This window comes from Elephas maximus, chromosome 9, assembly GCF_024166365.1.
Source record: "Elephas maximus indicus isolate mEleMax1 chromosome 9, mEleMax1 primary haplotype, whole genome shotgun sequence".
NCBI classification, from domain to species: domain Eukaryota; kingdom Metazoa; phylum Chordata; class Mammalia; order Proboscidea; family Elephantidae; genus Elephas; species Elephas maximus.
The window spans coordinates 106,513,350-106,539,636 of record NC_064827.1 but is presented as its reverse complement, the minus strand read 5'-3'; the positions used below and the strand labels follow the sequence as shown (position 1 = coordinate 106,539,636).

General features: G+C 38.3%; 1 protein-coding gene across 3 annotated transcripts in view; it reads left to right on the top strand.

Moving 5' to 3' along the window:
• FANCC (FA complementation group C) overlaps positions 1 to 26,287 on the top strand; it is a 304,040-nt gene that overhangs the window by 186,879 nt on the left and 90,874 nt on the right. For all 3 annotated transcript variants that reach the window (XM_049895534.1, XM_049895535.1, XM_049895536.1), the window contains 2 exons: positions 24,802 to 24,915; positions 25,850 to 25,914. In XM_049895534.1, the coding sequence (XP_049751491.1) occupies positions 24,802 to 24,915; positions 25,850 to 25,914 (179 nt within the window). The remainder of the gene's footprint in view (positions 1 to 24,801; positions 24,916 to 25,849; positions 25,915 to 26,287) is intronic.

Genomic DNA, 26,287 nt, shown 5'->3' with positions numbered 1-26,287 from the left:
GCAAAGCGCTCCTTGGAAACCCTATGGGGAAGTTCTACTCTGTCCTATAGGGTTGCTATGAGTCGGAATCGACTCGATGGCACTGGGTTTGGGGTTTTTTTTTGTATTTGAAAAGTGCACTGAAAAAGGATAAATTGTTTATTTTGATTGGTATAACAAGGCCTTAAAAAAAGGACAAATTTTTATAGATTACTTCTCTAAAGGATCCTATAAAGCATACAAAAGAGGGCGTTCTGAAAATATAATAATTTTCTATTTCCAGATGGTATTATTAGCTTATATTTCTTTAAATAACTTGCTCTGGTTAGTTTAATAATAAATAAGCATTTATGTACAAATTGAATAGTCCTAATATTCCCAGAAGTTAATGAAAGTGAATTTGTTCTGACAAAAGTTTTTGTTTTATAGTATGTCAAATTAAAAGCAGTTTCGAAGCAATTTAGATGAGATTAAGTATATGGGATTAGTTTTGTTAAGAGAAAAGACAGTAATTGTGTCCTGAAAAATGAAAATTTGGATGAGTATAGAAGGTTAAAAGAAAGTTAAAGAGAAGGTTAGAGGAAATCGAATGGAAAATTCAGAAGAGAAGGCTAAACTGAGGGATAGAGGCTGTTGGAATAATCCAGAAGAAGAATAATGTTTGGACCAGAGTAATGAAATAGACTCTCCATTTCAGGAGATGAGAGGAGTCTCAGAGGAAAGGACGGTCACAGAAGGCAGACAGTATGTGTGTGGCCGGAAGTGTTAACTGGTTATGAGTTGTTTGTAGCTGAAACTTGGGATGAAGGAAGGGGAAACTAGGGGAAAAAAGTTTATAGAATGTGTTATAAAAATAAGTTGCATGAAATGTGCTTTTCAAGTCAGAAGACATACCGGATTTTCTTTGAGTTAAAATTTACATGTCAGTAATTTTGCTTGATAATAGACAACAAGCGCGTAGTATTGTATTTTACCATGTTTTTATTATTTCAAGTGCTAACTTAGTTGCATTTTTTTTTTTCTTTGAATCTTACATCATCAAAGCAAATAGTTTCAACTTGAAGAAGGCACATCATTTACCCATAAAATTCTTATTACTATTCAGGTATTCGAAAACTTGATAATCTTAATTTATTCTTGGCATATACTATTTAATGTTATGTCTTAAGATTATTTTATGCCCAAACTAAAAGAAATCATATGACGGGTCTAGAAAACTTTAAGTAATAAAAATTTTTAAATGAATTTTGATGCTTCTGATTATTAAATTTTTCTTTGGGAATTTGTGATATGAGTGAATAATCATCAAGTTTCCTCAAATGAAAGACTCTTTTCTTATATATGTGTGTATCACCAGAGCTTCAAAAAAGAAGATTATTATATGTTATATCTGAAGCTCTTTGAAAATAAGGTTAGTCATTATGTTGCATAAACTTCATGCAAGTTTCTGAACTTTGTGGACTTTGTCTAATAATCATAGCTGTTCTTATGTTAATAGTCTTACTATACACTGGTGATCTTATGTCTTGGTAATTTTATTCATAATGAAGGTCTATTTAGATTTTATGGTTTTTCTTTCTGTGCTCACTTCTAATGTTTGGAGAGAAAATGCATTTGTTAAGCCAACCCAGTCAGTAGCTAATGCTGGTAATTTGACCAAATGAATCCTTCCCCAAAACTGTGCATGAAGATTCACATCTGTTGGCCTGTGAACCTTATGCTTGTGCATTGACAGGTCAGTGTATGTTAGGCCGTTTAGGAGTCCCTTTAGATGTGTGCACTCTTACTATGAAAGTATACATTGTACTAATGGTTTGAACATCCTTACTCATCACAAAAAAAGATGAAGACCCTTTAAAATAGGCAGACCAAATGAAATATCAGAACCCTACACTGAAAAATTCAAATTAGGATGGGTATTCCTCAGAGCCTTTCTACACTGGCATGGTGTCCCTTAACTGAAGAAGTCTATTGGCAATGTATCTGCTATTGTGGCTCAACTCACTGATGATATTGCTGATGGTGTGGCAGATGAAATAAAAATCTTTACAAAGCCTTGTTAAAGTTATGTTAGATCACAGAATAGTTCTTGATTTCCTTTTAGCACAACACGGAGAGGTATATGCCATTGCTAATACCTCTTACTGTTCCTCAATAAAGACCACAGGTGAAATAGAACAAGAGGTCAAGAGAATTCACCATAAGGCTACTTGGCTACATATGCCCCCCAAGCCTAATTCCTTTTGTCTTGATATTTTTAGCTGGTTACCCAATGGTTTTAGGTCCTGGATTAGATTTATCTACTTACCATCTTAATGTTGCTCACAGCTGCCATGATAATTTTTGGGTTAAATGTTATCTGAAATGTTTTTATAATACTTTTAATAAGACTGCTAATTCTATGCCTATGAAAAGGACTATAGAATAAATGAAGTTACTTTTTCAATTGAGAATAATTTCATCTCCTAATGTTGAATGCCTAACATTCTGACTACACCCTCTATTACAAAAAAGATTAATTACCTTGACTGTTAAGTTATAACAGTTGTTTTGAATTTAATTAAACAGCATATCCACTGCTTTTAACTACAGATTATATAACTGTGAAGAGAATTATATATATTGATGAAACCAGTTTTTCTGATGGATTTGGTCTCATGCCTTAGCGTAGTCTGTTAAACACATGTCACTTGTTCCTCTTAATTTGTCCCTACTGTTCCTTTACTGGTCACAGAAGCAGAGATCCAATTATGGCATGGTGAAGATGAAAGTCTAGATGGTGCCCAGTTACCATTTATGAGTAACATCTAGGGTCATAAAAGTTCAATAAAGTGAGCAGTCATTTGAGGAACCAAATAACCAAGCCCATGCAGAAGAAGGCACTCTTGTAACAGTGATTCACGAAGATTCTTGATCTAAAATGGGAATTATGTAAGAGTACCCTAAAACTCTATGGGGCAGTTCTACTCTGTCCTACAGGGTCGCTATGAGTTGGAATCAACTCAACAGCACTGGGTTTGGGACCCTAAAACTCTCAGGCAAATGGCATGCATGCATGGCTGAGCTTAGGTCTGGCACCAGCTCCATTTTACTTAAAAAAATGCGCTTTTTTTTTTTGCTCAGCAAAGTTGACTTTTGTACAGACTTAATCTAAAAGCTAAAGAAAAAAAATTTTTTTTTTTTTTTGGTGATAAGAATGTTCCAGAAAGAGCGTGACAGGAAATCATTCTGTTCTCTGGAGAAAATGTTTATGCAGAATGTTATCAGAAGAACACTTACGCAAGTTGCCCTCAGAAAGTCTGTGATGAAAAATAGATTAACTGACGTTGTAAAAGGTTTACTTTTGACTCATGTGTAACCACCAGCCCTCATACATAAAAATTCCTACCGCCTTTCAGACTTTGGAGCATTTTGAAAGTTCTTCCTGATTGCTACCCATTTTGCAAATTGTACTTCTCACAGTAAAACTCTTTGCTTTACCCTTAGCTGGTTAAGAGAGATTTTTCTCTCTGAGAATATTGTAAAATACTATTCAGCAATAAAAGGAATGATACACGCAACAACCTGGATGAATCTGCAGAGAATTATGTTACATAAGATTACATACTATATGATTACATGTATATAACATTGTGGCTGTCAGGAGTTAGGGATAGGGGACAGGCACAGAAGGCAGGTAGGTGTGAGTATAAAAGACCAGGACAATGGTTCCTTGTAGTGATAGATCTATTTGCTATATTAATAATGGTGGTAGATACACAACCCTAAACATGTGATAAACTTACATGGAACCAAACACACACACAAACGAGTACAAGTAAAACTAGGAATATCTGAATGAGATGAGTGGATTGTATCAATGTCAATATCCTGATTGTGATATTACATATGTTAGTTTCTTAGTGCTTCTGTAACAGAAATATCACAAATGGATGGCTTTAGCAAACGTAATTTATAATCTTACAGCTTAGGAGGCTAGAAGTGCAAATTCAGTATACCAACTCTAAGAGAAGGATCTCCGTGCCTGCTCTGGGGAAAAATTCTTGTGTTTTCAATTTCTCTTCCTTGGTTCCTTGGTGTTCTCTGTGTGGCATCAGTCTTTCCCCATTTGTGCTTCCTTGCTTCTTCTGTGCCTAATCTGCTCCTTTTATATCTCAAAAGAGATTAGCTTAAAACATACCTTACACTGTTAATAGTTCATTAACATAACAAAGAAAACCCTATTCCCGAATGTTATTATATCCACACGTATTATCCATTGCCATTGAGTCTATTCTGACTCATAGTGACTATCTTAGTCATCTAGTGCTGCCATAACAGAAATATCACAAGTGAATAGCTTTAACAAAGAGAAATTTATTTCATCACAGTAAAGTAGGCTAAATGTCCAAATTCAGGGCGTTAGCTCCAGAGGAAGGCTCTCTTTCTCTGTTGGCTCTGGAGAAAGGTCCTTGTCCTCAATCCTCACCTGGTCAAGGAGCTTCTCAGGCACAGGGACCCCTGGTCCAAAGGATGCGCTCTGCTCCTGGTGCTGCTTTCCTGGTGGTATGAGGTCTCCAACTCTGTTTGCTTCCCTTTCCTTTTATCTCTTGAGAGATAAAAGGTGGTACAGGCCACACCCCAGGGAAACTCCATTTATCTTGGATCAGGGAGGCTACCTGAGTAAGGGTGGTGTTACAATCCCACCCTAATCCTCTCAACATAAAATTACAACCACAAAATGGAGGCCAGCGACACAATACTGGGAGTCATGGCCTAACCAAGTTGACACATATTTGGGGGGACAAAATTCAATCCATTATAGGACCGAGTAGAACTGCCTCATAAGGTTTCCAAGGAATGGCTGGTGGATTCAAACTGTGGACCTTTTGGTTAGCATCCAAGCTCTTTACCACTGGGCTAGGATTTACAACATATATTTGGGGTGGGGAGCACAATTCAATCCATAACACTATAGTTTTGCAAAGTATTACCACTCAGGAAACTGGATAAAATAGGCATGTGATCTCTGTATTATTTCTTACAACTACATGTGAATATACAGTCACTTCAATAAAATTTTCAGTTTAAAAAATTAAACTTACTTTTTTCTGGAAGAGAAAATTTAATATTAAGAGTTTAAACAGAGAGCTAGAAACTATAAAAAAGAATCAAATGGAAGTGTTAAGACTGAAAAATAGAATAATTGAAATTAAAAACTCAGTGGATAAATTTAACAGCAGATTAGATATAGCGAATAAGAGAGTTATTGAACTGGAACATAAATGAGAAAAAATTATCTAGAATGAAGCATGGGGAAATAAAAGGTTGGAAAAAGCATAAAATAAAAGATACAGTGAAGGATACAAGATATACTGAAGAGGTGTAGTTATTCATAATTGAAATCCCAGCAGGAGAGGAGAGAACAAATGGGAAAGAAGCAATATTTGAAGAGACAATAATGAAGAACTTTCTTAAAATGGTTTAAGACATCAAGACAAAAATAGAAGAAACCCTGGGAATCCCAAGCAATATAAATAAAAGATACCCTCATCTAGGCACCTTGTAGTAACACTGATGAAAATCAAAGACCATGTCTTAAAAGCAAAGGAGAAAGGCTACATTTCCTTCTAAGGTGCACCAATTAGCAGGCCCAGGACTATAATGAGGCATTCAACTCAAGTGCAGAATTGAAGGGACCATGAAGTAGCTCAGTAATCAAGATAAATAATATTGCTGTACAATATTTTAAAAATAAAATTAATGCACAATTAATGAACAGTATATCAAAATTTTAAATAAAGGATCTCACTCTGCCCTTGTACAACTCACCTCATTACCTCACTCTAATCCTAAAAAAAAAATCCTACTCTGTCTTTATTTAAACTTTTAATGTTTTGTTCACCATGGATTTTTGCAGTAGTTTTCGCTTTTTAGAATATTACAGTAAAATATTATTTCTCTTGATTACTGAGCTTTTTGATGGCCCCTTAGATTTTGCATCCCAAGCCAGTGCTTCACTCACCCCACCTTAGTACCAGCCTTGGCAATTAGACTTACTGCTGACTTCCCCCAAAAGTAATGGAAATCAGAAGACGGTGGAATGATATCTTCAAATGCTGGGGGCAAAAGACTGCCAACTTAGCAAAAATATCCTTTAAGAATAAAGACATTGTAAGAAAAATAAAAAGAGAATTTATCTCCAGCAGACCTACATTAAAGGAAATATTAAAGTTATTCTTTAAGCAGAATGAAAATGACTGAGATAAATTCTCTACCCTCCCCCATCAAAAAAAGAAAAGCAAAGAAATCCAGTTTCCATGCTATGCCTAGGCCGGTGAGTTTCAGCCCTGACTGCATATCAGAATCACCAAAGGAATTTAAAAAACACCTGCATGTCCTTCTTCAGTAGGTTTGGTGTGAGGCTTGGATGATGATACTGGCGTACAGCCTTGGGTGAGGAGCATTGAGGTAGTGGACTGAAGTAATGCAGTGAGGCAGTAGTCTTTTCTTTCTTTTTTTAATTTTTTAAGATAAGGAGCTCTTAGAGTGTGTTTATAAGCTGATGTGAATAATGCAGTGATGGTGTGGGAGAGGGTGGGGATAACTGCTGTGGAGAGTCCTGGAGAAGGCCAGAGAAGATGGGGCAGAGCACAAGTGGAGTCACTCCATCTTACAGTGGCAGAAACACCTCTTCTGTCATCACAGGAGGGGAGACAGGAAACAGGGTGTCTGTGTAGGTAACTTTGTAACTTGGTTGATAGTGAGATGAGAGAGCTTCTATATCTAATTGCTGTTTTCTATACAGCATATGAGTCAAAGTCCTCAGCCAGGAGCTGCAGGGAAGGGGTTGTGGTGTGATGAGTACTCTGAGGAGAGAGGAGATCGCGAAGCGGCCAAGCCCATTTCCCGGGGAAACATGGAAAGACTGCGAGGCAGGGCTGAGGGCCATTGGAGCATCGTGGTCACGAAGTCAGAGCCAGAGCCCTTGGCTCAGGTATTCTCCAAATGTGTTTAGCAGTGTAGGTGCTGGTGAAAAGGAGATAAATAGTTGAATTTACAGGAGTCAGGGTTTTACAATGCAAGTACCATAGTTTAGAAAAAGGAGGAGAGGAAGGGAGTTGAGGGTGTTTACAGAGGCATGATTGTTTAAGTTTGGCAGAGTATTTATCAAACACGAGACCTACTCATAGTAAGCGTATCCAGTAATGCGTACATTTCTCGGCCTATCTCTCTGTCTTTCTATATACGTTATTATACATATGTTTTAATGTCGTCATTTGCATCATTCACATCGCAATTTGGTTTGGGCTTATTTTCTAAAGCCTTTTGGTTTTGGTTTGTGGAAAACCAGTTCTATTTCCCCCCTCCCCTGGAATTAATGAGTGAGCAAGCAAGAGGTTCTGTAAGCAAAAGTAAAAACTGCAGACTTTGTTATGATTGGACCAGCCTTTGGAAATTCTGTGAATTGTGTCATGTCAGCATTCTGCCCCTGGAATAGGCTGTGTAAACAATGGGTGCGGGGAGGTTCTATGAATGAGCAGCCTTCCTTCTGACTTACAGACTTGACCACTGCAATTCTCTAGGTTTCTCAGTGTTTATTTCAGAGTAAAAAGGGCTCTAAAAATACCAGGCCAGTTAGGTTTTTAGTGTAGATCATTTCAATTAAACTGGCATGGGACATACAAATAAAAAAATTTATTGAAGGCTGGATTTTAAAGGAAAATCTACAGAAATCTGTGTGGTAATTTGTTTTGGCTGTGGATGTTCGAGTACAAAAGGGATGGGAATAAATTTGTTCTATCTTCTAATTTAGGGCAATTGGTACATTTAATTGCTGTTCAAAGGATTTTAATAATAGCATCTAGTGTGCTATCATGACCAATTACATATACCAAGTTTTGAATTAAAAGAAATGTATTTTTTGAACTTGACTTTAATGTCGTGTGTAACTTTCTCTTTGTCATATTATTATTAGCAATGTATAAGGGCATATCATACTATGATTTTGAGTTTCAAGAGTGAAATGAGAAAAGAATTAGTATGAATTAGGCCTTAGAATAAGAGACAAAGGCCCAGGAGTCAGTCCAGAGAAGGATTATTAGCTGGCAGTGGGAGGTGGACATAAAATAAGAGAGAAAGGGCAACTGCAGGACAGTAGAAGTCAAAGAGGTAAACTGGAGAAAACAGACCCAAACACTCAATTGTTTCACACTGCCATATAACAACAGTTTTAGGGAGGTATGCAGATGATACAACCTTGCTTGCTGGAAGTGAGGAGAACTTGAAGCACTTACTGATGAAGGTCAAAGACTACAGCTTTAAGGATGGATTATACCTCAAAATAAACAAAAATCCTCACAACCAGACCAATAAGCAACATCATGATAAATGGAGTAAATATTGAAGTTGTCATGGATTTCATTTTACTTTGATCCACAATCACCACCCATGGAAGCAGCAGTCAAGAAATGAAACAACACACTGCATTGGGAAAATCTGCTGCAAAAGACCTGTTCAAAGTGTTAAAAAGCAAAGATGTCATTTGGAGGACTAAGGTGCGCCTGACCCAAGCCATGCATTTTTAATTGCCTCATATGGATGCAAAAACTGGACAATGAATAAGGAAGACTGAAGAGTTGATGCATTTGAATTAATGCTGTTGGTGAAGAATATTGAATATACCATGGACTGCCAGAAATACGAACAAATCTGTCTTGGAAGAAGCACAGCCAGAATGCTGTTTAGAAGTGCGGATAGTGAGACTTTGTCCCACGTACTTTGGACGTGTTATCAGGAGGGACCGGTCCCTGGAGAAGGACATCATGCTTAGTAAAGTAGAGGGTCAGCAAAAAAGAAAGACCCTCTCAATGAGATGGGTTGACACAGTGGCTGCAACAATGGGCTCAAACATAGCAATGATCATGACGATGGCCGAGGACCAGACAGTGTTTCATTCTGTTGTACATCGTGTCTCTATGAGTCGAAACTGTTTTGGTGGCGCATAACAGCAACAACATGGTTTTCTGATTATAAAGACTTAAGGGTATGGATATACGAGTAAGTACAAAGAAAAAAGTGTTTTGCCTTTTCACTTGGCAGGAACTTCTCCTTTCTAGGAACCCCTGCCCTTCATGGGACAAAGTTTTGCCATCCTTGCTTCTAAGGTGCATTCTGGCTGTACTTCTTCTGAGACAGATTTGTTCATTCTTCTGGCAGACCATGGTATATTCAACATTCTTTGACAACATCATAATTCAAAGGCATCAGTTCTTCTTGGGACTTCCTTATCCATTGTCCAGCTTTTGCATGCATATGAGGTGATTGAAAATACATGGCTTGGGTCAGGCGCACCTTAGTCTTCAGAGTAACATCTTTGTTTTTTAACACTTGAAAGAGGTCTTTTGCAGCAGTTTTTTTTTTTTCACCCCTCAATGCAATAAATTGTTTGATTTCTTGACTGCTGCTTCCATGGGCATTGATTGTGGATCCAAGTAAAAGGAAATCCTTAGGTAGCTTCAATCTTTTCTCTGTTTATCACGATGTTGCTCATTGGTCCAGTTGTGTGGATTTTTTTTTTTTTCTTTATGTTGAGGTGCAGTCCATACGGAAGGCTGTAGTCTTTGATCTTCATCGGTAAGTGCATCTTGTCCTCTTCACTTTCAGCAAGCAAGGCTGTATTGTCTTCATATGGCAGATTGTTAATGAGTCTTCCTCCAGTCTTGATACCGAGTTCTTCATTATAGTCCAGCTTCTTGGATTATTTGCTAGCATACAAATTGAATAAGTATGGTGAAAAAATGCAACCCTGACGCACACTTCTCCTGATTTTAAACCACGCAGTATCCCTTTGTTCTGTTCAAATGACTGTCTCTTGATCTATGTACAGGTTCCTTATGAGCACAATTAAGTATTCTGAAATTCCTATTTTTCGCAATGTTATCTATATTTGTTATGAGTCAAACGGTCAAATGCGTTTGCATAGTCAATAAAACACAAGTAATCATCTTTCTGGTATTCTCTGCTTTCAGCTAGGATCCATCTGACATCAGCAATGATGTACCTCATTCCAGGTCCTCTTCGGAATCTGGCTTGAATTTCTAGCAGTTCCCTATTGCTATACTGCTGCAACTGTTTTTGAATTATCTTTAGCAAGATTTACTTGTGTGTGATATTAATGATATTGTTCAATAATTTCTGTATTCCATTGTATCACCTTTCTTTGGAAAGTGCACAAATATGGATCTTTCCAGTCAGCTGGCTAGGAGCTGTCTTCCAGATTTCTTGGCATAGACAGGTGAGCACTTCCAGCATTGCATTCGTTTGTTGAAACATCTTAATTGGTATTCCATGAGTTCCTGGATTCGTGTTTTCGTCAGTGCAGCTTGGACTTCTTCTTTTAGTACCGTTGGTTCTTGATCATATACTATCTCCTGAAATGGTCGAATGTTGACCGATTTTTTTTTGGTACAGTGATTCCGTATATTCCCTCCCTCTTCCTTCGACGCTTCCTGCATTGTTCACTGTTTTCTGCATAGAATCCTTCAGTATTGCAATTCTAGACTTGAATGTTTTCTTAAGTTCTTTCAGCTTGTGAAATGACAAGTGTGTTCTTCTCTTTTGATTTTCTAACTCCAGGTTTTTGCAGATTTCGTTATAATACTTTATTTTTTCTTTTTGGGCTGCCTTCTGAGATCTTTTGTTCAGCTCTTTTATGTGATCATTTCTTCCTTTTTCTTTAGCTGCTGTACATTCAAGAGCAAGCCGTCAGAGTCTCTTGTAACATCCGCTTTGATCTTTCTTGTTGTTTGAATGACCTTTTGTTCTTCATGTATGATGTCCTTGATGTCATCCCATAACTGATCTGGTCTTCAGTCATTAGCATTCAATGCATTAAATATATTCTTGAGATGATCTCTAAATTCAGGTGGGATATACTCAAGGTTGTATGGCTCTCATGTACTTGTTTTAATTTTCTTCAGCTTCGACTTGAGTTTGCATATGAGTAATTGATATCCTCTTCTGCAGTGGGTCCCTGGCCTTGTTTTGACTGATGATATCAAGCTTCTCCATCTTCTCTTTCCACAGATGTAGCCCATTTGATTCCTGTGTATTCCATCCGGTGAGGTCCACATGTATAGTTGCTATTAATGTTGTTTAAAAAAGGTATTTGTAATGAATAAGTTGCTGGTCTTGCAAAACTCTGTCGTGTAGTCTCGAGCATCATTTCTATCACTGTGTTTTCCAACTGCTGATCCTTCTTCTTTGTTTCCAGGTTTCACATTCCAATCACCAGTAATTATCAATGCATCTTGATTGGATGTTTGATCAATTTCAGACTGCAGAAGTTGGTAAAAATCTTCAATTTCCTTATCTTTGGCCTTAGTTGGTGCATAAATTTGAATAATAGTTGTATTACTTGGTCTTCCTGTGGGTGTATGGGTATTATCCTATCACTGACAGCGTTGTATTTCAGGATAGATCTTGAAATGTTGGTTTTGACAATGAATGCTATGGCATTCTTCTTCAGTTTTTTTTTGCTTCCATAGAAGACCATATGATTGTCTGATTCAGAACAGCCAATACCAGTTCAGTTCAGCTCACCAATGCCTAGGATATCAATCTTTGTGTATTCCATTTCATTTTTGATGATTTCTAATTTTTCTAGATTCGTACTTTGTACATTCCATGTTCTAATTATTAATTCATGTTTGCAGCTGTGTCTTCTCATTTTGAGTCATGCCACATCAGCAAATGAAAGCTCCAAAAGCTTTACTCCATCCAGGTCATTAAGTTCGACTCAACTTTTAGCAGGTGACTCTTGCCAGTGGTATTTTGAGTGTCTTCCAACCTGAGGGGGTCATCTTCTGGCACTATATCAGACAGAGTCCCACTGCTATTCATCAGGTTTTTACTAGCCAGTCTTTTTCAGAAGTAGACTGCCAGGTTCTTCTTCCTAGTCTGTCTTAGTCTGTAAGCTCTACTGAAACCTGTCCACCATGGGTGACTCTGCTAGTATTTGAAATGATGGTGTCATAGCTTCCAACATCACAGCAACACGCAAGTCACCACAGTGCACCAAACAGACAGACAAGTGGTGGACCGTTTAAATACTGGATGAAAATAAAAGGAACTTGGTGATTTGGTGGTAGAATTCTCGTCTTCAATGTGGGAGACCTACGTTAGATTCTCAGCCAGTACACCTCATGCACAGCCACCACTCGTCTGTCAGTGGAAGCTTCTATGTTGCTATGATGCTGAACAGGTTTCAGGGGAGCTTTGAGACCAAAATGGACTAGGAAGAAAGTCCTGGCATTCTTCTGTGAAAATCATCCAGTGAAAACCCTGTTGATCACAATGGTCCCATCCACAGCCGATCATGGTGATGGTGTAGGATCAGGCAAGGTTTCATTGCATTGTGCATGGGTTGGCCATGAGTTGGTGACCAGCTCAATGGCAGCTACCAACAGCAACAACAACATGGTAATTGCAAATATGGCAAACTGAACCTATTAATACCCTAAAAAAGGAGCCCTGGTGGTGCAGTCAGAATTAACTTGACGGTAGTGAGTTTGGTTTTTTTTTTTTTTTATTCGTAGTGCAGTGGTTAAGTGCTCAGCTGCTGGAAGATCGGCAGTTCAAAGCCATCAGCTGCTCCACAGGAGGAAGATGTGGCAGTCTGCTTCTGTAAAGATTTATGGCCTTGGAAACCCTGTGGGGGCAGTTCTTTGTCCTACAGGGCTGCGATGAGTCAGAGTGAATGCCACTGCAGCAGGTTTTGGTTTATATCCTAATAAGACTAATAAGTAAGCTGTTAACTGTTAGAAACAAGTTGTTAGTTTCCAAGTCGGGAACTGGTCCGTGTTTGTTTTCTGGGGCGTTGTTTAGGTTAATCCATGCAGACTGCCATTTCGTGTATGAAGAAAATAATGTATAGGCCCTAAACCTAGCTGGTTTTCATCCCTAAAAATGCCCAGCCATTCATTGCTACTGTGCTCAAGATGCCTTATTACAACCATTTGTAATGAAGATATTTAGGTTTTTTTTTCTTTTTCTCAAAATGATTTTAAATTCATTTAAACATGTCTAATTTTCTGGAAGAATATATTAGAAGTAAACTCATACTTTTAAGTTAGTATTTTCTCTCTTCTTGATTCAGATTATAGATTATTCTAGTATCAGATATGCCAGCTACATGTTGAAATATCTTTTAGCTCTTAACAACAATAACAAAAATACCATGGAAGCTAAAGTTTTTTAAACAAAATTCTAAATAATTTTCAAGCGATTTTTATCGCGCTTCTTTTATAATTTTTTGAAAGCAGTGGGTGTACGTTCTCTCTCATATGAGAACAGATTCTTCCTTACAGTTTCAGATACTAAAGGTTTCAGATTTAGAAGAGTTGTTAGTGGTGCCGTGTGGCAACAGTGATATTTCCTGAGACATCTTGGTATTATGGGTGCTTCAGACTAACAGGCCCAGGATAATTATGGCGATAGCGTGAAGTGTCTACTTCGCGTTACTCCCCTTTGCATCTTAGAGCACTCGTCCAGAAGTCACCAGAAGGATTTGTAGTTCTACCACTCAGGTGTATATCCCTGAACAACGTCTGGGTTCGTGTGCCTGCTTTTGAACTTAGGTAAACAGAGTTGTACTGCATGTTTACTTCTGTAATTCTTTTTCCTTTCTGTAACATATTTTGATATTCATCCGTTTTGTTGCACATAGCACTAGTTCATCCTTTTCATTCTGTATAGTTGTCTGTTACAAGACTATTCCACATTTATTAAGCCATTCTACTCTTTTTTTAATTATATACGTATATATACTTTATAGTGCTTTAAATAAAACTTTACAAGTCAGTCTCTCATACAAAAACTTACACATACCTTGCTATGTACTCCTAGCTGTTCTCCCCCTAATGAGAGGGCAGACTCCTCCCCTCCACCCTTTATTTCCCGTGTCTTTTTTTTTTTTAATTCAACTAGCTCCTGTCCCCCTCTGCCTTCTCATCTCACCTCCAGACAGGAGCTGCCCACATAGGCTCACGTGTCTACTTGAGCCAAGTTCACTCCTCACCAGTATCATTTTCTGTCTTATAGTCTAGTCAATCCCTGTCTGAAGAGTTGGCTTTGGGAATGATTCCAGTCTTGGTAAGCCATCCTATTTTTAAAGCACATTTAAGTTGTTTCTACGTTGGGATGTAGAACCTACACTTTATGAACTAGATTTTGCTATTATAAATAATACTGTCGTAAATATTCCTATGCAAGTCTCCTGGTGTACATGTGCAGGAGCCTAGAAGTGGAACTGCTGGGTTGTAGGGTGTCACATGATCAAATGTACTTGGTAATATCAAACAAGTTTCTAATATCCTGTAGCAATTTACAGTCTCATCAGCAGCGAATGAGATTTCAAGTTGTTCTGTAATCTCACTGGTACTTAGTGTTGCCTGGATTTTTAATATTTGCCAATCTAGTGTTATAAAATGACTTTTATTTGCTTTTTTGTGTTTGATGGTGGGTTTTGGCATCATTTCATATGTAATGGGCCATATGTTCTGTAAAATGGCCTTTTATGTCTTGATCCCATTTTTCTTTTTGATCGTTTTTTCCTTTGTGATTTGGAGGTGTTCTTTATATATTTTCGAATACCAGTTTTTTACAGTCATGTATGTTGATACATCTTCTCCCAATTTGAGGCTTGCTTTTTCATGATCTTTATGCTATCTTTTGATAAACGTAAGTTCTTAATTCTGATGTAACCAAATATGTCCTTCTTTTCCTTTGTGGTTTGTGCTTTTGAAGGCTTGTTTGAAATATCTTTTCTTGCTCTGGGGTCAAAAAGATATAGCCTTACCTTACCCTTTTTTTTTTTTTAATTAATATTTTATTGTGTTTAAAGTAAAAGTTTACACAGCAAATTATGTTCCCATTTAATAATTTCTACACGGATTGTTCTGTGATATTGGTTACATTTTTCACAGTGTGTCCCCATTCTCATTCGTTCTGTTCTGGCTGTACCATTTCCAGTGCTCTAGTGTCCCTGCCCACTTACCTTCTCATCTTTGCTTTAGAGTAATTATTGACCATTTAGTCTCATATAGATGATTTTTCTAAAAGAAGCTCATTGCTCAAGGGTGATATTCTTTATTTTATGAGCCAGTCTGTTATTTAAAGGGTGATCTCAAGGAATAATTTCAGTTTAAGGTTTAAAGCATATCTCAGGGTGATAGTCTCGTAGAGTTCCCTGTTCTCAACTGTGTTCCACATTTCTCTCTCATTTTGTAAGCTTCCATCTATTGTAGCCCTGATCAAAATGGTCTGTAGTGGTAGCCAGGCACCATCTAGTTCCTCTGGTCTCAGGGTAGATGAGGCTGTGGTTTGTGTAGACTATTAGTCCTATAGACTAGTTTCTTCTCTGAGTCTTTGGGTTCCTTCTTTCTCTTTTGTTCCAGACAAGTAGAGACCAGTTGTTATATCTTAGACAGCCACTTGCAAGCTTTTAAGACCCCAGATGCTGCTTACCACATTGGGATGCAGAACGTACACTTTATGAACTATACTATGCCAATTACCTGAGTTGTCCCACAAGACTATGGTCCTAATTCTTCAAATCCAGAAAACCAATCTTGCAAGGTGTTTGGTTATATCTAAGAAGTATCCATACCTGTTTCCCTTATGTGTACCATATTTTTACAAAATAATGCATGCCTTCTATGTTTGTTTGCCAACCATGCCCTCCCCTGTGAGGTATTTATAAGTGCTGCTATACTAATTTTTTGTACAGCAGCACGTAAAAAAAAAATTGATATAGTGGTGCTTATGAAAATACCATGAAGGGGAAGGGCACAGTTGGCAAACAAAAGGAGAAAGTGCATGTTATTTACCTGAGAATACAGCATATATATGGATATGTTTTCATGCACACACATACCTGTATGTATGCATGCTTATAGATACTTCAGTCTGTGCACACACGTACCCACATACTTGTTCTCATATACTTACGTGTCTATATACATATTTGTATAACCACACACGTATTTTTTGGTTGTTGTTGCAAAATTATCCTTGTCATACCCTTTACCAAAGGCATCCTTTTCTTTTGTGCACTTCTTATTGACATAGTTTAACTTTGTCAAGATGTGTGCACTTCACACACATTGTTTGCTACGTTTCTCATCACCAAAAATAACAAGTGTCTCCTATCTCCATAATGCTTCCCTCCTCCCCACTTCCACCTATCTCTGGCAACCACCAATGAGCGGTGGTCTCTGCATACGTATCTGTTCTTGTCTTCTTACAGAAATGTAGTCATACAATATTTGTCTTCTTCTGACTGACCTATTTCACTCAGCATAATGTCCTCCAGATTCATTCATAGTATGAAATGTTTCAAGAACTCATCATGACTCTTTCTGGCTGTGTAGTGTTCCGTTGTGTGTGTACCATATTTTGTTTATTCATTCATCTGTTGATAGATGCTACATTGTCTACTAAAAGATACATAGTTTTACCTTTCACATTTGTTACTTTAAAGCACTGAAATTGATTTTTATTTAGAGTGTGAATAAGCAATCTTATGTGTGTATATATTAATATGTAGTACGTGAGGCTGATCAGTAGTCCCAGCATTAGCTTTTGAAAACTATCATTCCCTACTAACCTGTAACACCCCTCTGTTGTAAGTCAGAGGTCCGTGTATGAGTCTGTCTCTGGCTGTGTGTTCTGTCAGTCTATGCATGTCTCTGTGCCACTATTGCAATGTCTTCATCGTTGTTAGCTGCCACAGAGTTGACTCCAACTCACGCCAACCTTATGTACAACAGAATGAAATGTTGCCTGGCCCCGCGTCATCCTCACAGTTGCCAGCATGTTTGAGTTCATCGTTTTGGCTGTTGTCCCAATCTACTTTATTGAGGGTTTCCCTCACCCTTGTTGGCCCTCAGCTTCACTAAGCATGTCCTCCTTCTGCAATTGATTCCTCCTGATGACGTATCCAAAACAAGCCAGTTAGACAGTGTTCTGTTGTGATTCCTGAGGTTTTTATTGTCTGATGTTTAGAAGTAGATCACCAGGCTTTTTTCCTAGTCTGTCCTAGCCTGGAACCTCTGCTGAAGTTCTGTACACCATGGGTTACACTGCTGGTATATGAAATACTGGTGGCATCACAGCAAAACACAAGCCATGACAGTCTGACAAACTGACGGACAATTCAAGCCATCTTCATTACCGTGGCTTTGTAAGTAGTCTTAAAATCTGGTAAGGCCAGTCCCCCGGTGTTCTTTTTCAGGAGTGTCTTGGCTGTGTTTCATCCCTTATTTTCCCATGTAAAGTTTGGAAAAGCTTCTGATGTTCTACCAAAAAACCTGTTAGTATTATTTGTGCTGCATTGAGTCTATATGTCAGAGAATTGACGTCCTTATGACATTGAATTTGTCTTGCTAGGACAATGGCGTATTTCCTCATTTATCCAGGTCTTTAATATATATTTTTTAAAGTTTCATAACAGTTATCTTTTTTATTGTTTTGTCATGTAGTGCTGATATCCATTGCAATCCATTTTACCCTATAAAGGGCAACATTTCTTTTGTTTTCCGTGAAGTAATATATATGGGGCTTATGAGTTGGTCTAGTTTCTAGATTATCTTTGTTGGCAGGGGAAATAATAATTTGATGTGTATTAAGAAAATTAGCCAATTTCCACTGTTGCATCTAATTTAGAAAAATATAAATCACTTACAGGTGATTTCATTAACTTGGAAATTTTAATATTGGTTCAGTAAACAAACAATTCCAGTATGATAACATAAATGTTTTATGAGATGTTTACATAAAATGCCATGGGAACATAAAAAAGGAAGTGACTGATTTCGTCTTCCGGCACAGGTATTTTCTATGGTGAAGGAGCCTGCCACGTATTCAGAATGGAAACATTTCTTTCTACTAACCAATGGCTGAATAGATCAAATACTTGTACTTCCGTAGAGGGTTGAGAAAAGAAAAGGTTAAACATAGTATACCTTGAGGAGTAATATTTTTTTTGCACAGAAGTAATTGAATAAATTGGATTGAACTAACAAAGGCTTCGTTTTGGTAATTAGGTTTGCAGGGAAGAAAAAGTTTTAAACATATGTAAAGATGCATTACAATTTTTATTTAAATGCACTCAGGACCGATAGGGAGTTTACCAGTGCCCCTGTCAGCTGCTCTGCCTGCCCCCCCTGGGTGTTCTAACACCGTGACTTCTCTGTAGGTTACTACCAGCTGAGTAAAAAAAAAGTGGCATGTTATTCAGCGAAATTACATCCACATCTGTGTGCGAAGTTCTGGTCAGTGTTACCAAACTGAGTAAAACTCTTTGAAGTAACAGCGCATAGCAATGTCATGTTTTTTAGTGTTCTGTGGGTATTTTGTGGACTGAAACTTCGGAAAGCAAATTGCGAAAAGGAAAATTTACCAACTTATACTGTAAAAGGGAGTCACCAAGGAATCCTGCGGTGATTATATTGTTCAGTAGCTGTAAAAGGGCAAGCCACCCTATTGAGGTTAATTCAGCAAGTGTTCGTTGAACACCTATTACTGAAATACTGTGTGCTAGTTAGCAGATGCTGTATGGAATCTAAAGACCAGGAAGACAGTTTCTTCCTTGGAGAGCCTGTCATCTTACGAGTGGAATGAAGAAAGTGTGCTTTATAACTACACTATGAGAGAACTTGGCAAGCACTGTGAGAGAAATACAAATAAGATACCACAGAGATTTTTGGAAGAACATGATCTTATCCAGTTGGGAACGGGAACAGGCATCTTGGAGAGAGATGGATTTTGACAGGTAGGTATAATTTTGGCAGATACAGATGGTGTGGGGTTGTTGGGTTTCTCAAAAGAAATGATATGGAAGTAGGAGAGGGCTGGGTGGATTTGCCGAACAGCAGGTAGTCTGATGTCATCAAATGACAGAGATCAAAGAGGAAGGCAGGGAGAGGGACATAGTTTGATAAGGTAGTTTGAGGCCATTGGTGGCAGGCTGAGCTTAGGAAACCATCTCAGGCTTGGAGATGTGGGGTGACAGGAGTATTTCTTTGGCTTTCACCTGGCTGCGATTGCCCCTTTTCCACCTCCTCCCTACTCCCTCCCTGGTCCTGTTGCCTGCCTATCTCCACCATCATACCCACACTCCTCTCTCCCTCTGCCCCTTCCCTCCTTGCCTCTTTCCCCCTCTCTCTTTCTGCCTCTGGCCTTCTCCTTCCTTCCCTAGCTGTCAGTCAGCTCAGATGTTATCATCTCTGGGAGCGCTCTGAAACCCTGCAGTTGGAATTAATCATTCCTTCCTCTGTTCCCACAGTGCTTTTTTTTTTTTTTTTTACCCATGTTAGAGTTTGGTACTTTGTGTCTTATATTATGGCTGTTCCCATCTCTAGCTCCTTCATCAGATTATAGGGGCTTCTCATCCCAGTAGTCCAGTAGAGTGACTTGAATACAGATCACATGCAACAGATGTTTGTCGAATGAATGAACAAATGACTAAGGGATCCTTGTTTACGAATAGTTTTCATTTGTATTATATGGAAAGAGGAATGTGCAATGGAGAGCAGGGTGGTGGAACTTCAGAAAAGAGAAGAAATTGTTTGGGGAAGCATTAAATGTGTGCTGTCTCAGTTCAAGAGTATCGACCACAGTTTGGTGCTCCTCGCCCTTTGCCTGAGCAGAAACCACAGCCTTCTGCCACACCCCAACACCAAGCGCCAAACCACAGCCTCGTTGCTCCAACTTTCCTAACCCGCCTGTGAATGCGCTGCCTGTTACCAGATGGAGCAGATACAATGAGGCGAGGAAAGAAAAAAAAAAACACCTGAAAACAAGGACAGTGGATTTTTCCCCTGATTTATTTAAATCTTCTCTCCTTATGAAAGTTAACCTTTATAAGTATTTTGAATGGCTTTTCAAACATTGGCAGAGTTCTTTTCATTCTTAAAAGTCCAACATGAATCAAAATTGGGCAGTTGGGCTGAAAAGCATTTTATGCATAGCCGTGTTGGTTCCTGCACTCTCCACCCAGGAAAGATTTTAGATAAAAGTCAAGGTGATGTATTTACACTTTTTCTTTATGCCCTTCAAGCCAGAACCTGTTCATTTACTTCCACATCCGTTTTGTAGATGTCGATTTGTGTATTTAGAAACCCAGTTTCTCGTCAGTAAAATAATTGGGTAGGATTAGAGGATCTCTAAGAACACTCTGCCAGCATTTAAAACAGAACTTACTTTGATATGACTGTAGGAATTTATTTTTGTCCAAGGGCCAGTGCGTGGAGCATCTTTAATGGTTTTGTGTTTAGACTCTTTGCCACTAGGTGGCAGTAAAAAAAATACCGTATTCTTAGCAATGAGAAGTGTTTATCAAGTTTTAAGTTTAAAAGGGAGATTTAGGGGTTTAAAGTTTGAGATGACTGTTTTGAACTTATGTGACCATAGCCAGAGCTCAATATGCTGTTTCTAAGACTTACGATTGTTTTATTCAGGGGCAAAACTCTTGCGGTCCTCCATATCAATTCATATTAGAGAATTATGGCAAAAAACAGATATAAGGTAAAGCATGTACTTGTGTTTCACAGAACACTTTCTATGATAAAAAGCAGAACATGCTAACTGTAGAAACTTTGCAAGTACGAATAGTTTAAAAAAGAAATTTTAATTCACCCTTAGAAATAACCTGTGTTAACTGCATGTTAAATATGTTTTAAAATATTTCTTCCTGATATTTTTTGTACAGACAAAATTAAAATCACGTTGAACATACAATTTTATATCTTGATTTTCAAATTAATGTTACATTGTCTTTTTTTAAGTTATTAAATATGTATTTACAATGTGATTCACACTGTTGGATAAACCGTGATGAATTCGACCAGTCCAATACTGTTGGGTATTTTGGCTGCTTCTCTATGGGGTTCTACTCAGTCCTATAGGGTCGCTATGAGTTGGAATCGACTCGATGGCACTGGGTCTGGGTAGTTTTTCCCTGTTATAAGAAATACTACTATGAACCTAAATCTTTCCTTAGAATGTATTCTTAGAAATTGAGTTACTGAGTAAAAGGGTATGAATTTTCATGCTTTGGCTACGTGTCATCAAAGTGACTTCACAGAAAGGTTGTACAAATTTGTCCTCCCAAGAGCGGCAAGAGTGCCCATCTTACCACATCCCACTCTGAGTAGTATCGCAGAGGTTTTTTTGTTTGTTTGTTTTTAAAGTAGGCGTGGGGGAGACTAATCTTTATAGCATTTGATTTTTAAAAAATCAATTTCTGACCATATCATTTTGGGAATTTGGGTCAGGACAGATACGCCAATTAAATGCTCTTCATTTTTCTAAAACCTGTGTTACAGTCAGCTTATATAATGGAGGCATTGTGAATAGTTTCTAGGGAACTGTTTGTGACCATTTTAAACATTACCCTGGAGTTATTTACAATTCCTTATCACACCCTCTGAATCTATTGAATGTCCTAGATCTTTCCCCCCACTGGCTCAGCTACCAGACTAGCTCAAGCAGTGTAGGGGAGCCACCCACACCTTCCATGCACCAGTCCAAGGCCCAGGGCATGAGTGCTTTTGGGAGACACTGGATTAGAGGGGGAAGCCTTGGTGTGGGCTGCTTTAGACCTGTAACCTTAGCTGACCCTCAACTCTTCACTGCCTTGAAACCAGGTTCCTTCTGTTCTGCTACATTATTTCTCATCCCAACTGGGTCTATAGTTCCTTAATGCTTTAATTTTTTAAGGGCCAATCATGTGAAATCTAGTGATAATAGCTACCTGTTTTACCTGTTTTGTTTAAGGATGATTTGATTGAAAGCTTTGCTTAATTGAAATATTATTAAAAACTGAATTTACAGGGATTTAGAGGATCCAGCATAGGGCCTCACACATGATAAGCATGCAATAAATCTTCATTCTTATGGTTATAAGCATTCCCTCAAGAACTGACACATAGTCTGGTAGCCCACGGCTGAGCACTCCCAGTACTTCCCTCCCTCTGCCTAGCATCAGATTGACCTCCTCTGGGAAAAGCCCAGACTGCCCCTCCTTGGAGCTTCGGCTGCCTGGTTTCAAATCCAAGCCCACCTGGCCTCCTCCCTGGCCCTGCCTGGTCTGACTTGGACACCCCCACATGGATTTGACACATGGCTAACCAGGCCTGGCTGGGCTTTCCTTGCCCAGAACGCCTGCTTTGCACCCCACTCAAAGGATCAGGCCCCATTCTCCACTTGCTAAGAGTGCACAGTGCCCTCCCTGCTGTGGTGAACCCCAGCATTTCCCCTTTAAAAGACAGGCTGAATCCCGCAGCGAACACCACCCTCAGAGGAGGTACAGCTGTGACTTACGTCCCCCGACTTTAAGGACCTAACCACTACCTCTTGCTCTCATCCAAATGGCCCTTGGTGTTTGAAAATAACTTAGAGACAGGCTTCAATGCATAGTACTTATTAGTGTTGCCGGGAATTGTGTTTTGAGGCAGGTTTGAGCTCCCAGGGAAAAAGCACCATGATCTTCACAAAAGAATGGATACCAGGGTCAGGGTGGAGCTCCCCCTAGGGGCAGGGAGTGCTGTAGCAGTTGGTGGAGGAGAGCAGACACAGAAGCTTCATCCATATTTGTAATAATTTCTTGATTAAGTTGGGTGGTGTGTGGAGCTTGTCATATTAGTCTTTATATCTTTTTGAATGTGTGAAATATTTTATGATGAAATTGAAATAAGAATGCCATGATATATATTAGTGGTATCTGCCACAGACATCATTGGTGTGTGTACCATGTGTTTGGTGTCCTGGTCTGAATGGACCCTGCCTTTGACTGAGCCAAGAATCCAGCATCTACCCCAGATTAGACTGTAATCTCTAGGTATTTGCATATGAACTGAAATACACACACATTTATATGCATATATACAAATTTATTTCATGTCATAATGTCTTACCACAAAATGCAATGTAGGACATTTTTAAAAAGTAAAATGGGTAATCCTTGTGACAATATTAAAAAACCACTGAGTTATACAGTTTAAAGGGTGAATTTTATGCTATTTGAATTATGTCTCAATAAAACCAAAAAAAAAAAAAAAAAAACCCCAAACCTGTTGCTATCGAGTCAATTCCAACTCATAGCGACCCTGTAGGACAGAGTGAAACTGCCCCATAGGGCTTCCAAGGAGCACCTGGTGAATTTGAACTGCAAATCTCTTGGTTAGCAGCTGTAGCTCTTAACCACTACGCCATCTCAATAAAGCTATTATTAAAAAATCAAATATTTCCAAATAAAACATATTTTTAATTTTTTTCTTCTGATTATAAAAAATAGTGCACATACATATAAGAAATTGGAAAACATACTAAGGTAGAAAGAAGAAGAAATATATGTACTCATAATAACACTGCCCTAGAGACTGTTGAAGGAGCCCTGGTGGCACAGTGGCTAATGTGCTCGGCTCTTAACCAAAAGTTTGGAGGTTCGAACCCACCAACGGCTCTATAGGAGAAAGATGTGGTAGTCTGTTTCCGTAAAAATTTATAGCCTTGGAAACCCTACGGGGCAGTTCTACTCTGTCTTACAGGGTCACTGTGAGTTGGAATCAGTGCGAAAGCAGTGGGTTCAGTTTGGTTTGGTTTATGGACTGTTAACATTTGGTGATGCTTTCTTCCGTTATCTTTTCACTCCCATGTATGGATTATTTTTATATTGATGAGATCATTTCTGTGTATAAAATTTTATATCTTCCTTCATTTGACATTGTAATATAGCCATTTAAAATGTCGTGAATTCTTTATAGAACGTTTTAACGGCTGCGGAGTGAGCCAGTGTGCGGTTTACAGCTGCACCGCTGTGTGGAAGGGCTCCACTGGGAGGGGCGTACTCCTCCAGGAGCGTGCACAGAGCACCCAGATATGGGACCTGGGTCGGCCTTAGGTAGTCACGTAAAACCCTTCATTCCATAGGTGAAAAGTGACGTGTTGATGTTTTAATTTGCCCTTTTTGATTACGGGGATGAACATTTATCCATGTACTTCTTAGGCATTTGTATTTCCTTTGTTATGAATTATCTGTTCATATTCATTTTTTATACTCTTCGTGTTTGTTGTATTTTATACATTACTTTGGTTAATACGATCTGTGTTATTTGTTGTTAGGAATCTTCCTACTTTGTGCTTATATTAATCTCCTGAAAACTCAGTTTTGTTTTTACTTAAAACAGCCTTTTACCCTATGATTTGGTCCTTCGATTTTCAGTTTACGCAGTTCTTCCCTGTTCAGACGCCTGAAAAAGACTCATATTTTCCCCTTGTTTATTATTTCATTTTTCCACTGATCTCTTTACATTAAACTAGTGTATATTTTGATGAATAATATAAGGTGAGGATCTAAATTTTTCTGAACAGTCCTCAGCACAATTTATTGCATAATCTCTCTTTTCCTTAGTGATCTGTAAGGGCTTCTCTGTCCTATGTTCAGTTCTTATGTATCTACTCCGATAAAAATATTTTTCTGACTTCTAAATCAACAAAGAGCCCATTCGTTGTATGATTCAAGTGCTGGTCATTTATTATATCTTTTTGTTTCACTGTTAACATTTGTTTAAATTGACCTATTTTTAATGTAATAATTTTAATGTGGACTTATTTTTTTCTTTACACGGTGAACGAAAGCGAACCAGGTATGTGTACAGACTGAGGTGACTGTAGCAAACCCACCACATGTACAGACGACCCAGATACTCTGCATTGTACATAGTAAGCACTTGCATTCACTTTTCAGACGTTAAATTTTTCTCTGTTTATGTTTTTTAGAGTTTGTTATCTCACATACTTTCGGCGTTTCGATTTGATGTAAGAGAAGTTGTCCCTTTTTGTCAAGGTCTCGGGTACACACCTGCAGATTACTACCCTAGTTTGCTTACAAATGTGAGTATTTGAATGTCTTAGTACTGACATTTTCATTGCTGAATGTACCATCAGCAAGAAGGGAAAATGGAAATAGTTCAGCCCTCTAAGAAAGATGTTTAACTTTTCTGTGTTTATTCCTTCTTACCTTGGGTGAATTTATGGCCATATAAGGAAGTAATGTGAGATGGGTGATGGTGAGAAAAAAGAAGGAAACCAGGAGAGGTTGTACTAAATCAATCAATCAACTCATCCCTCCCCCCACCCCCACCACCCCCCTGTAACACATCTCTTTTATTCACTCAAAGATTTTTGGGAGAAGTTTTCTTAACCAGTGTAAGCTCAGCCTGGCACTGTTGGACAAATCTTATCTTTAAAGTAACCTGATTGGAATTTTATGTTAAAGCAAAGCAAAAAATTCAATAAATAACAACCATATAAATAGTATTAAAAGTATACATCTTAATGTTAAAGCTATGTTCTCTTCTGCCTTAAATTTTAGCCAAATTGAAGAAATTTTAATTTATGACCTTGCTATAACTCTCCTAAAACATGTTATGAGATTTTTAATGTTTATTGACCTCTCTGGCCTTTCGAAAGCTTTATACCTGAAAAACGTTTTCTATAAATAAAGAACTAAATTAAGAAAGAAGAAATAAACTGACTCTAAAGTTAGTTTTTTTTTTTTTTTTTAAAGGTGTGATTTTAATGCTTAGGAAATAAATTATCTCTTATTCATTTGCCTAAGTGGGAATGCAAAATGGTAGACTTTAAACGCTAAATATATTAGCGATTGTGACATGGCACTGCTTTCGTTTCACTCAGACAAAATAAAACACGTGGAGAGGGCTGGGGGAGGGAATCTCAACAGAAATATCACCTACACCAGGAAAAATAGGACTGATGTAATCCTGTTTGCAGTGTGAGTTGACCTGCCACTGATATTGTTTTACAGATGGTTTCATCATTAGTGTCTGAACTCAGAGAGAATCATCTTAATGGATTTAACACTCAGAGGCGGTAGGTGTTAAACAAAACATCCCCCTTCTCAAGTTTCACAATGTATCAGTTAGCTTTTGAGAGAAAAAATTTAGTAATTCTTAGCAAGTGTATGTTTGTAGTTATGGTTCTAGTCTATGTGGAGAGATCATTTTAGTGGAATAGATGGCAAATTGGTGAATTTTTAACAAACTTTTCTTTTTTAAATCCCTGTTCTCTCAACCCTAAACGGCAGTGAACATTCAATGTCTGTCGTGTTCCCATTGAGTAAAAGGCCCCGCGTAGACGGTCGGACACACCAAAGACAGAGCAGTGCTCAGCCTTGCCCTGGGTCGCTCCCCTGAAGGAGGAGAACGTGCACAGATTCACATGTGTGCCTTCCACGCCTCCTCGC